This window comes from Monomorium pharaonis, chromosome 4 (assembly GCF_013373865.1).
Source record: "Monomorium pharaonis isolate MP-MQ-018 chromosome 4, ASM1337386v2, whole genome shotgun sequence".
NCBI lineage: Eukaryota > Metazoa > Arthropoda > Insecta > Hymenoptera > Formicidae > Monomorium > Monomorium pharaonis.
In genome coordinates, this window is record NC_050470.1 from 16,089,203 (window position 1) to 16,102,732 (window position 13,530).

Sequence of the window (13,530 nt, forward strand, 5' to 3'; positions counted from 1 at the left end):
TTTTAATCAATAAAAAATTGTTTTAAAGATTAATATGTGTATTTTTATGTAGATTTAAATGTATTTACTTTCCACTCTAATATAAAGTATTATATTATGTATTGATTTTCGTAACGCTACAGTGGTCACACCCCTTAAGAAAAAGAAAAAAAATTATAACGGTCTGACTCGTGTTGCGCTGATTAACTCAGGAGAGGTTCGAGCAGGAGGGAGAAAAATATTAACGCGGGTTTCTTGTTAGACTATAAAACTTAATTATACTAGACACAATAGACGTGCACGTTGGACGCGCTATTTAACTTTTTATTACTTTTTAAAAGTAAAGTATAATGATAATTTTATATATTTATCTACACAAAGGACCCCGCACAAAAACCTATGGAAATGGGTTCTCGACGAATTTATCTGTAACTTTGGGAAAATGTTGTTTATGTCATCCTGATTAAAAGTTCTCATAGCAACAACTCTCTGTAAAGCAGTATTTTAGCTCCAGGAGACCTCAAAGATGGATATTTTATCACGTGATAATTTATCACAGATGGTTTTAGCTTTCAGAATAATGATTTTGTGTGTGTGTGTGTGCGTGTGTGCGTGCGTGCGTGCGTGTGTGTGAGTGTTGCATAACAAGTGACAAATGCGCCGCTGTAACAATCCCATTGTGGGATCGCCGGCCGAGCGGAGTGGCAAGGGGAGAGAAATAGGCGTAGCTCTCGACGCGCTCGTCACTTGTTTCATACAAAGATTTCGAAACGAATGCGGAACGCAACAAAAGACTATATATTCAGCGAGACTCACGCAAGACTTGCGCGAAGCCTAACAATACTTGTTATAAACTTGAATAAATATAATCATCTAACATCGCATTACTGGGGATATTTTTTATCCTATCATTGTATGTTATAGCATTTTCTCTTCAATATTTTTCAAATAATTGCAGTAAAGAGCAAATATATTCTATTATTTTCATTATAATATATTAATACGCTCTTTCCTTTTGTGTTCTGTTTCGAATTTACTAAGTTTGTGCTGGTAAAAGAGCACGATCAATAATCAATGATTCAGATTGGTTTAGCGAAACAGATTACGTTGTTATATCTGTGATGACACTTTTCTACCGGCACAAATGAGTCGAATAGATGAGATAGTCATAGATGAGGATGAAAATACAACTCGCCGCGAAATCGCTATTGTTAGACGTGATTCTTTTAACAGACCAACTTTTGAAATAACAGATTGAAGACTCTGCATCAATTGTAATCGACTCGTTCTTGATGAGATACACATAATAGAAGACGTTCCCACTTGCCTTCGACTTAATGTTTTGACACAAACTGCCAATCGTACTTGCGCAATATGCTCTGCTGAAGACCTGCAGCAGACTATTTTACCAGCACAAACTTAGTAAATTCGAAACAGAACACAAAAGGAAAGAGCGTATTAATATATTATAATGAAAATAATAGAATATATTTGCTCTTTACTGCAATTATTTGAAAAATTTTGAAGAGAAAATGCTATAACATACAATGATAGGATAAAAAATATTCCCAGTAATGCGATGATTATATTTATTCAAGTTTATAACAAGTATTGTCAACGTCATCTTGATGATAGAGGTTTTTTCCTGGAGCCATTATTATGTGGTTTACGATTTATAAACAGATCGTATGTTCTTAAAGGTCCACAACTTGCGATTCTTCTGCAAGGACTCCGCAATGTCGCTGTTAATAAGCACAGATTTGTTGATGAAAATAAAAATAGTCTCACAGATTCTGAATCTTCATCATTCTTTCCCGTGATAAAAGAGCAATTTTTAGAACTCTTTAACTATTGTGATAGAGTAATTTGCAATGGGGGTCACAGGTACGTATCGAAAAAAGATCTCTTGGTGTTTTTATGTAACCTACGATAGGGTTTAGCTGATGACTTTTTGCAAGTTATTTTCGAGTATTCAAGTAGACAAGCAACAAAAATGGCAATTTCTACTGTTCGCCAATCTCTAATGCAACGATTCGTTCCAGAAAACATTGGTCTTAATTCAATTACTAGAGAAAATTATATATTGCAAGACACGTACCTGAATTGGTTAATGAATTTTACAATGCTAATCCAAACATTTCTTGTGTAATGGCTGCGATCGATGGAATTTATAGTTATATACCCAAAAGTAATCATTTTCGTATATTACGTCAGTCTTTTTTGATGCATAAGAGTCGTCATTTATTGAAACCCATATTTATAGTCGCACTTGATAGATTTATTTTCGATATTCAAGGTCTTTATTTTTCCGATTCTCGGAATAATAATGCGATTTTGGAGAATGAATTCGAGAAAGATACAGAAAGAATGAGAGAATGGTTCCGCGATGGAGACATTCTAATTGTATATAGAGGATATCGTGATGCTACAGAGCTCTTGGCCCGGTTGGGTATTATATAGAAAATGCCTGCATTCCTTCAACAAGGAATAAATCAACTCACTACAGAAGAAGCCAATGATTCACGATTAGTTACCGAAACAAAATGGATTGTTGAAGCTCGAAATGGTCATATCAAATCGATATTCAAATTCTTTCAACAGATTATATCAATATCACATCTTCTGAATCTCGATAATTTCTATCATATTGCTGGTGCAATTATCGATAGGTATCCAGTTATTGAGATGCCAGGAGCTAATGCAGAATTGGCTTGTCAGGTGTTTCAGAGAGCTAACACCAAATATTATTCAGGCACTAGTCAAGGTTGATAATCTGTACATACTGTTGTACCTCTAGTTTGGAGTACTGAAGGGATCGCTGCCAGAGATCTCGAGAAGAATTTTTAGTGACTCACACCGTGTCTTCGTCTTGAACATTTTATTATATTTTCCGTTTACAATAGCGCCATGACCTCGCAAAGCAGAGTGTCGTGTGTTAAACTCGGATTGACCCGTCTCTCACTTTCTTTGGCGGCTTATATACCCGTAAATTTAATTGTTTGGTCGAGGGAAGGGGACGATTGCGCTAGGGCGTAAATTGGTCAATGATCAAAAATTTTGCTTAGACAGCAAGTGCTGTCTAAGGAGCATTGCGTTGTCGAGCGGATTGCGCGGAACCTCGCGCAATGCGCTCGATACTGACCAATGCAGCTGATCTACTTACATCATCGGTGCTCTTGACACCTTTTTTATCGTTGTGAGTGTGTCACTCATAACAACCCGAAATAAAATGGATATTAGTATGATCAGATGTAAAAATATATAATTAGATACGAAAAGATCTAATAATACATAATCATATATAATCTAATCCGAAATTTGGCGCGAGATGATCATATATAATCATAAAAATATATAATTAGATATGAAAAAATCTAATAATATATGATTTTTTATATGATTATATAATAGGTATTATATATGATTTTTTCTTGCCAAATTCTTCAAAGAGAATTTGGCAAGAAGAAAAAAAAATAAAAAATATTATTTCTTAATGATTTTATATTAGGATATACATATTGTGATAACATATTTTATATATGTAAAATAGTTTTATATACATAACATATATTAATAATAAAATTATTAATATTCAATTATTTAATAAAAATAAAAAGTTTTTAACGAGAAAAGTATTTTAGATACAACCTCCCAGTATATTTCTTTAGAGGGATCCAGTTCTTTAGACGCGCCTGAGGCGTTTACGTGTGTTCAGCGACTCGGCCGTCAACGAACGGTAGTGGAGGAACGGTAGGCGTCGCCTCTGAAATCTGCCCGAAAAGGGCAACTAACGTTGAGCACTGGATAAATAAATTAATCAGATTGTGATATAAACGTGCCTCATTTTCACTTTATGTCTGTATTGCTTGGAAGTAATGACATTTCGATACCAGCTAGTGTCTCTCTCGATTCTTAAGACATTAAAATATTTTCTCGTTAAATACTTTTTATTTTTATTAAATAATTGAATATTAATAATTTTATTATTAATATATGTTATGTATATAAAACTATTTTACATATATAAAATATGTTATCATAATATGTATATCATAATATAAAATCATTAAGAAATAATATTTTTTATTTTTTTCCTTCTTGTCAAATTCTCTTTGAAGAATTGGTGTCCTCAAATCGAATGGTGTCTTTTATCTGCTAAATTAGGAGATGAACTCAAATTTGTGTTGGGCTACAAAACAAAACCACCCCGATATGACGTTCTAGGGTTAATAACTAAGAAAAATAATATAAATTTGGTCAATATAACATCAAATTGACTACCATTTTGACTTTTCTGTTCTTTCTGAGATTTTTTGTCTAAAGTGTTTTTTTGTGCTTCTGTTTTATTTTTATTTGTTATTGTTTAATCTGGCTGATCTAGCCGTAGGAATAAATTTTAATTTTTATTAGATTATTTTATAATTTTTTGGATGAACAAAGTATGATTTAAGAAAAAATTGTATATTAGGCTAATACCACTAAGCTATACTATACTGGAAGCAGCGCTGATAGTCTCAACGCGAGAAAAGGACAGATGATACTCAAAGGTCATCTCTTCAGTAAAACAGTATGTGATATTCATGTTAATGCTACATGGATCGGCGTCGTGAAATCTACGTGAATATTTGAGTGAACATCGGCAAAAACTGTAATAAAATCTATGTGGATGCGATCATAGATTCGACGTAGAAACCACGTAAAAATTTTACGAACCTTAGAAACATTCTCATAATATACACGTATTTTCTAAATTTTTTGGAATGTAATGTCACTCCAAAAAAATGAAATTTCATTTTAAGTGATAGTGAAAATATGACCACTTAAATTGGAGTGACATTTCATTCTTTATAAGAATTTTTCGCTCGATAAGTGAAGTCTTCGTTCTACTGGAGTGGACGTTTCACTTTTCTTGTAGCATTCAATTAAAATGAGTAAAGCCCGAATGTATAGTCGTCAGCACTTGACACTTGGCACTCAGTCGCCTTGTTTTACGGAACGTGAATGGATGAAAAGCAACAAAATGGTGACGACTGAGTGCCAAGTCTGACGACTATAAATTTGGGCCTAAATTATAAGAGTATTATGTGGCGGTCCTGTTCCACAGCGTCCTCTCGTAGTGAAGAAAGTTAATTATTGCTTGCCTTAATCATGCTGCAGGTGGTCTTTATGTAACGCGTCGGCTGCATCTTACTCCCGAAAGAGTTGAGTCGCTTACTGGCCTATCGACGGTGCCGCGCACTAACTAGCGGGCGAACGCGCGGCGGCACAGTAAAATGACTCTTCAATTACGAGTAAAATATTCACTCCAAAAAAACATTCTCTTCAAAATAAAAAGTGAAAATATTCACTTCTTGATAAAGAGTAAAGGAATTCACTCTGTAAAAGTGAGAAGTAACTCCAATTCGAGTGATTCATCCCATATTATTTCGAGTAAGATTTTTACTCTAAAAAATTTAGAGAGATTGTTTCGTATTTCTGCACACTTGCACAGTAATGTTATTAAATTCTGATTTAATACAAGTTTATTTTGCCTGCATTATATAATAATCATAATATTCATAAATTGATTATTCCTTAAAAACCATGTACATTATTACGAAAAATGCAGTATCATATTTTGATCGATTTTAATTTTAATTTTTATTAAAAATAATTTCACATAGATGCAGATTTATCCATAAATTATTTTCGTGGATACAACATTCAATTTGCAATCGACAGTGAAGTTTTTTATCCTCGAAATATCCATGTAAATTCTCTATAAATATATTTCTTAACAGATGTATCTGTTGTGATACAGCAAATCATAATAATTGTTTGTTTCTTTTACTTGTCTTATCACATTTTCTTTCGAGTTTATTTTCTAAGCGTTGTTCGAATTGCGCGGGTAAGCAATTCCTCAGATTGTAAATATTTTATAAATATTGTGTGCTGTCTAGGATATAATTTAGTTTTATCAAAAAAACAGAACAAAAACATATTTTTATAAGTTAATCCACATGTTATTTTGCATATGTAAAAATCAGTAAAAAAACTGTACATATATATTTATACATACATATTTATATTTATTTATTTATATTATTTAACTATACGTTTCATGTTTCTGACATCTATTGAACTGATCTATAACAAATATGTATTCATGAACATCAAGTGTTCATGGATCATCGCGAAGTGCTAGGTTGCGTACGATCTTCGAAGTCAAGCAATGTCGACGGCGCGCGGTGATTCAGAGTTGGATGGGTGACCGCAGAAGTTAGGCAATGCCAGATGTGACTATGGTGACTATTTTTTTTTTTACATTATAATTATGTTATTTCAATATTTTTCACAATGGAAGTGCTGCATATATAGGACATGTACCCAAAATATTTTCTAAAACGTCAAAATAACGGCGACTTTTACTACCTGAGATAGTTATATTCCCGTAATGTTTCAGAAACGTTCTTGCGGACCAAAGCGGACATTTTGACATTGCCGCAACCTTACAGAAACATTGCAGAGACATAACGTAATGTAACTGTAATAGTTTCAACATTTTAGTGTTATGTCTCTGCAACATTGCAGAAACTTTTCTGTGCTATCAGGGATCACTTCATTCGCGAGAAATAGGAAGATAAGATCATGGATCCCACGTATGTTTCAAGCGAAGATCAATTAGCCGATATATTTACAAAGCCTCTTCCACGTACTCAGTTCAAGAAACTAAGATCATGTATGGGTGTTATTCAATCCATAAATACATAAAGTGCCAAAAATGTTCACATGGGGGAGTGTTGTGATACAGCAAATCATAATAATTGTTGGTTTCTTTTACTTGTCTTATAACTTTTTTTTTCGAGTTTATTTTCTAAGCGTTGTTTGAATTGCACGGGTAACCGATTCTCCAGATCACACACGACTAATCAACGAGGTCGCGACCTAGCGCACACATGGCACTCATGTAACTTTCGGCAGCTAGCCAGGAAGATAAGCGACTTTTTCTTTCTTCTTGCTTTAACGCAATGCTTCTTGCTTTAATGCAACAAACGATGCAACATGTTTTTGCACGCGTGTGTACCAGTACTAATAAAGTGATATAATTATACTGGCAAGATTTGTTTGTTCTACACCCGCTCCAGCGCTGCAATATTCATCAGTATCCATAAAAAATTTAATAGATATTTTGAAAATAAAAGAATTCGATGCAGTGATGAAAAAAGAACATTTTTTCATAAGTTATCCACTTAGATAACTTATGGAAAAATCTGGATCCATCTAATTCATGTAAATCACGTAAATTCCACGTGGACGTAATTGTTTTATTGAGATAGTTTTGATCATTATGCGCATGCATAAAAGATTAAAAAGAGAGAAAGACATCTCCTTTGAATAGCAGTCTGTCCTTTGCTCGCGTTTCGCTTGCTAGTAGCGCTTCCAGTATACTTATACTTCAGTGGTTAATACAAATTCTTTTTACTATTTATATTTAGAGTTACTAGTTTTCACAGCCAAGACAAGTTTCTAGAAAAAATATGGCCTCAAAAATAATCTATAATTTACATTTGTTTTTGTTTATAGACACTTCATCTCCGACTAATACTACTATCGCGAACAGTTCGACATTTGCATCATCGATGCCGCGCCAGCCGCGTCCAACACCGCCGAATACTCTCGATTTGACAACCTTCAATGAGCCAATGAATAATACCAAAAGAAACCGTCATATATTGTTACCTGGTGATAAACTTTCTCAAAAATTGATTTCACCGAATCTCGTACAAAGCATGCGATGTCCTTCGCCGGTGATCCACAATGTAGAAAACAATGTTTTAAGTCCTGTTCAGGATATGAGGAGCTTTGACAATCTAAAGAACAGTCTGGACACACCAAAATTGACGACAGTTGAATTTTCCAAGAGTTCAAGGAAGTTTACGTCTATCTCAAACTTTCATCAGAACCTGTCGTGTACCACATCACCGGAATTATCAGACAGTAAGAATATTATTATTGAAAATCAAGGAGCTCGACAAAATGTGAAAACGCCACCACCGCCGCCACCAAGATGGGCTAAATCCGGCATCAATCAAAATCAGAATAATTTTGTGACTACAATGGTAACGTTCAATGTGAACCAGAGCAACAGTTTGAATCCTTCACAGGTAAAATTAAAGAAATTTTTTTTTAATTTTATAATCACATAAGTCATTTTCACAGAGTTACTTTTAAATTTACACGAGATTATGTAATGAATTTTTTAAATATATTTATTCTTTGTTTTTTATAATATTATTTAATTTTTAATATTTCTAAATTTAAAATGTTTAATATGATTAATTTTTTTATAGAGAAAAGTTGTTGAATGCTATTTTACATTTTTATTTAATGGCGTTTTCGACCGGTGCTGGGTTAACCCGTCTCAGATTCTTTTCCTCTAAAACTGGCCAATCACAGTTATTCTCTTCTTCAAAAGAATGACTGTGATTGGCCTTATGACGTCATTAATTGCTCCTGGAGCGATTAACCTAGGCCGGTCGAAAACGCTATAATATAAGCAATATTTTGCGACAAAAATATGAAATAAATAAAAAATTAACAACATAAACAAAACGGACCACATTTTATTCAATAAAATATAAAATTAAAAAATAAGATTTATTTTATGCGTACTATAACACTTTAAAAAATCTACTACACTAATGTTAATTTTGTATCAACTTATGTACTTGTTCATAATATGTGATGATCTAATTTTATATTAAAGGCGGAGAGCCTATAAAATCCAAAAATAGCCTATATGGGTAACCAACTAAATTTTATTAATATGAAAGGGTGATAAATATATGTCATACTTTTACAATTATTACCTCGAAAAATGCTTGCACTCATTATAAAAATCAAAGATGTTTCAAATGATTCTGCATATACGCATGCAATTATTCCTGTAAGGGTCGATTTTACCTATCATAATTTTTGTAATTGTGTCTGTAATTAGTGTTCACAATTGTGGACCACGCACATAATATCTGAGTTATTTTGAGGTAGTACAAGTCAACAAAACTGGAGATTTTTAGAACGTAACGATATCAAAGATACTTTACTCTTAAGCGCGACGATTTTTTATTTTTTTAGGGGAGACAGGAAGAAATACTATTAAAGTTTTTGCTGTACAATATGCAATAGTTAATATTGTATCTAGTACAATTTTTATTTTGTCGATAAATCAAAATGAAAATGCTGACGAAAAGTTCTTTATTCTTACACCTTATTTCTTAAGATATGTGATTAATTTTTGTGGCACAATGTAGCATGAACTTTTTTTGTGACACAGGGAAAATGCTTTTACGCATACACAACTCTCCGGAGAGAGGGCTAGGTTATATGAGATTCACACACTCTTACAGGGGGTTCTACCCACTAAAACCCCAGCGAATGCTCGTCATGTCCATATTAAGGGGAGATCCCGGTAAGCAACAAAGCATTTCTTCAATAACTCTCCCCGGCTGGACTAAAATAGTTCTCGTCTCAAACACCCAGAAAGAGTGAAACATCTCTAATAGAAAAACTAATGACCTTAAAGGACAGACCATAACCGCACCACGCTATTTCTATTCGCCATCTTAAAGAGGTCGAGCGCGACTCGGAAAACCCCACCCGAGCTCCGATCCCTAGGAGATGATTACTTTTCTTTTGAGGAAAAAAAGAACAACTTAGTCTTTATTCCGGGAGGAAAGCCTTTATTTGCGCACAGTACAATTGGACACGTTGCTATTACACACTGTGCTATTGGACACATGAAGTTGCACCCCATTCGACTGGACACATTGCATTTGCGCACAGTTGTTTTTGGACACAACACATATTTTTGTAAAATTGTTAACACACACGCACACATGTGAAATTTGTTATTAACTTTGTTAACTAAACATTTGTTGCATTAAACATAGTGCATTTGCGCACACTTTGTTTGCACACAGTTCTTTTGCGCACAGCTCTTATGCGCACAGTTCTTTTGCGCACAGTTCGTTTGCGCCAATAAGGATCTCGTTTTGCGTAAACACACACACACACACACACACACACACACACACACACACACACACACACACACACACACACACACACACACACACACACGGGTGCAAGGGAGGTCTTTGGCCCCTCTCCGCACCCACCCCGTCCAAGTCGGTTGCTTTTGGTTCGGACTAACCCATTAGGTTGCTTTGGATCTAATCCATGTACATTGCAAACAAAGTAAAGTTCACATGTGTTTGCAGACTTCTAATACAATGTACATAATACAATTTCTTGCATCACCCCCGCGCGCGCGCGCAAAGCATTCTCTGCACCACACGGGTTTACGACTTTTCACGCAAAATGAGTTGTCACTTTTTAAATGTATCAACAGTCATAATTTATAAATATCTAAATGCGATCCGCTTGACTGTACGCAAAAGAACTGTGCAAACGAAGTGTGCACAAATGCACTGTGTTCAATGTAACAAATGTTTAGTTAACAAAGTTAATAACAAATTTCACACGCATGTGTGTGTGTGTGTGTTATAATAAAAATTTTACAAAATATATGTTGTGTCCAAAAGCAACTGTGCGCAAGTGCAGCGTGTCCAATCGAATGGTGTGCAATTTTATGCAATAGCATGGTGTGTAATTGCAACGTGTCTAATTGTACTGTGTGTCATTGAACCACTCCCATTTCGGGAAACATTTAATGCTGAAATGGAAGAGCGAGGGAACAGAACGATATAGAGATAAACATATCCTCCATTACTTCTATATATTCCCTGCTCTCTAAATTAAGCAATTTCCTTACAAAGGTACAATAGTGCAATTCTCGAGTAAATCGTTAAGAGGTGTCGGTATCGTTATACTGTCGTTGCGCAGCTTTTTCACCATATAAAATATCTGCGTAACTGTTGTTATGTGCACATAACAACGAGATAACGAGTTACAGAATCCCGCTACAGTGACTTCCCCGGTCAACTTATAAGAATCGTTCTTGTCTATACTAGTAGTACTAGGACATGGAATCTTCTTTTAATTAAGGCCAAAAGCGCAATCAATCAATCAAAGATCTTTTTAGGTATTCATCTGTCTTTTACCCAATAGATTTGGTGGCTTATTAGAGACCATTGAATTTTTCGATCTAGGTCTCGATTCAGATCTTTCCACTGATGTCTCCATATCTATGATAGGTTCCAATGAAAGTTTCATTTCCCTGTCGTTTTTGTGCTCGTTCACTGTTTTCTGTTGCGGAGAAGTTCGAGTCTTCCAGCACAAACTTGGCATAACCCAACACGATTTTTTTTTCTACATAAATGGCGGTGCTGACTTCACGCACATTCATCTGGTTTTTTTCTGTTAACTTTTATGGATCATTCTGTTAACAGAATCTGTTGTTTTAACATTTTACAGTAGTTTTTTTAGCAGATTCCTCAGAAAAATCGAGTAAACTTTATTGCAAAACAGCCAAGTCTGCTGCATTTCTGTTAATCTGTTGTCAGATTATTATTGCGTAGGTTCTGCTCACTTTCTGTCGCTAATCTTATTTAGGTCTTGTCAGCAAGTTCTGTCCGACTTCTGCTGCCAGTATGCTGCATACAATGTTAAAGTTTGTTACATTTCTTTTAGTCTTTTGCTGACATTATAAGATATTATAAAGTATGTTTAAAATCTGTTGTCATTTTGACATCAGGTTCTGATAACAGAATGTGCCTAATCTGTGTTTTTTCAGGATGGCTGTCAGAGTAGGGAGAGGGAGAGGGAGAGGGAGAGGGAGAGGGAGAGGGAGAGGGAGGGAGGGAGAGAGGGAGGGAAGGGGGGAGAGAGAGAGAGAGAGAGAGAGAGAGAGAGAGAGAGAGAGAGAGAGAGAGAGAGAGAGAGAGAGAGAGAGAATAGTAAAGCTAATAATTAACAAAGGTAAAAGTATAGCAATTACCAAAATTATGTTAAGCCAAATTTATTTTAACGCCTTTATCTTTTTCTTATTTATATAAATTATTAAATATTGAAACCTTTTTTTCAATATAAATTATTAAAATTACTGAAATAAATTGAACAAATTTAAACGAATAATTTTTATTTTTTTTTTACTTATTTTAATTCATAAATTTGATACTTTTACAAATGCAAAACGGTTTAGAAAATTTATAAATATAGGCGACCGGTTGTAAATTGTTCTAAATCGTATCTTTTACAACATGTTTCAAAAAGGCTTATAAGAAGTTAGTAAAATGGGAAATATAATACAAAATAATTAAAATAGTATGCATTCTGCAACGTTCTTCTCTAATTTTATACACAAATATTTTGTATTTATTATGTTATGTACCTTGTTATTATATAATCATTAGTATTCTTATAAATAATAATAAGTTAAAATTAACAATTAATAACTAAAAAATATATATATATATATATATATATATATATATATATATATAAATCATTTCTCTTTATTATTATTAAAATAATCACAACCTTTACATCTCTTCTTCTTTGTTTGCCAACAGCAAAACACACCATCGGACCCCAACACATCACTGATGAGCCCTCAATCCAATAAATCTCTCAATTCTAACTTTTTTAACAAATTATCATCACCTCTTTCGCCTACCTTCCCGGTTTTATCTTCTTCTTTAAAACTGATTCCAAAAATATCTAATGTGATCTCTCCAAATACTCCTACTAACACAAATAAATCGAAAAGGCAGCGCAACCGCGAAAACCGGAAAAACTCACAACACTATCAAGAATCAGATATCTTGGACTCGTATTATCGCAGTTCGCCAGCCGATAAAATTTCTGATTATGAAGACATCTGGAACACGACTGACCAATCGACAGAGTCGACTTGGAATGACAGGTTAAAAGATAACAAAGTTGTCTGTATTTCACAAAATTGTATGAAGAATTCTAATGACCATTTGATGAGTCCCAGAAAATCCGAAAGGAATCTTTTTGATGAAAGATTGTCAATTGGAAAACAGATGATTCTAAGGGATGACAAGTTTATTCTGAAAAACGATAAAACGGAATGCAAGGAAATGATAAGTCCAGAATTGAGTAGTTTTAAACCTGTACTGGAAATGAAAAGTCCTGATCAGAACTCATCAGAAGCGACTGATATAAGGAAAACACCCGATCTACTATCTAGAGTTTGTAAGAGTCTATTAGATTGTATATAATTAAATATATATATAATATATAAAAATATATGTAAAAGATCGTGCAATAATTTTTTATACAAAGCATACATGCAACACATATCAAAAAAAGAAATGAGGAATTAAAAAGAAACTTTTGTGCCCTAGAACACGTTCTTAATGAGATTTTTCTGGATTAACGTATTTAAACTTTTTTTATTAGATTCAACATGTAGAATTAACCCTTTCATGCGCCCGGGAAATGGGGAACTAGTAAAAATGAGATAAGTATGACTATATTTTTTGAGTCGCTCATTACGAATATAAGGTCAAATTGAATATTTGACAAAGATATTAATACACTAATATTTGACAGTGACTATAAAATTAAACAAATCTATACTTT

The 13,530-nt window shown here is 33.8% G+C and overlaps 1 protein-coding gene across 7 annotated transcripts in view; it reads left to right on the forward strand.

The window, feature by feature from the left end:
• Positions 1 to 13,530, forward strand: part of LOC105836048 (protein sprint) — a 330,029-nt gene that overhangs the window by 153,778 nt on the left and 162,721 nt on the right. For all 7 annotated transcript variants that reach the window (XM_036285717.1, XM_036285715.1, XM_028193034.2 and 4 more), the window contains 2 exons: positions 7,543 to 8,123; positions 12,492 to 13,140. In XM_036285717.1, the coding sequence (XP_036141610.1) occupies positions 7,543 to 8,123; positions 12,492 to 13,140 (1,230 nt within the window). The remainder of the gene's footprint in view (positions 1 to 7,542; positions 8,124 to 12,491; positions 13,141 to 13,530) is intronic.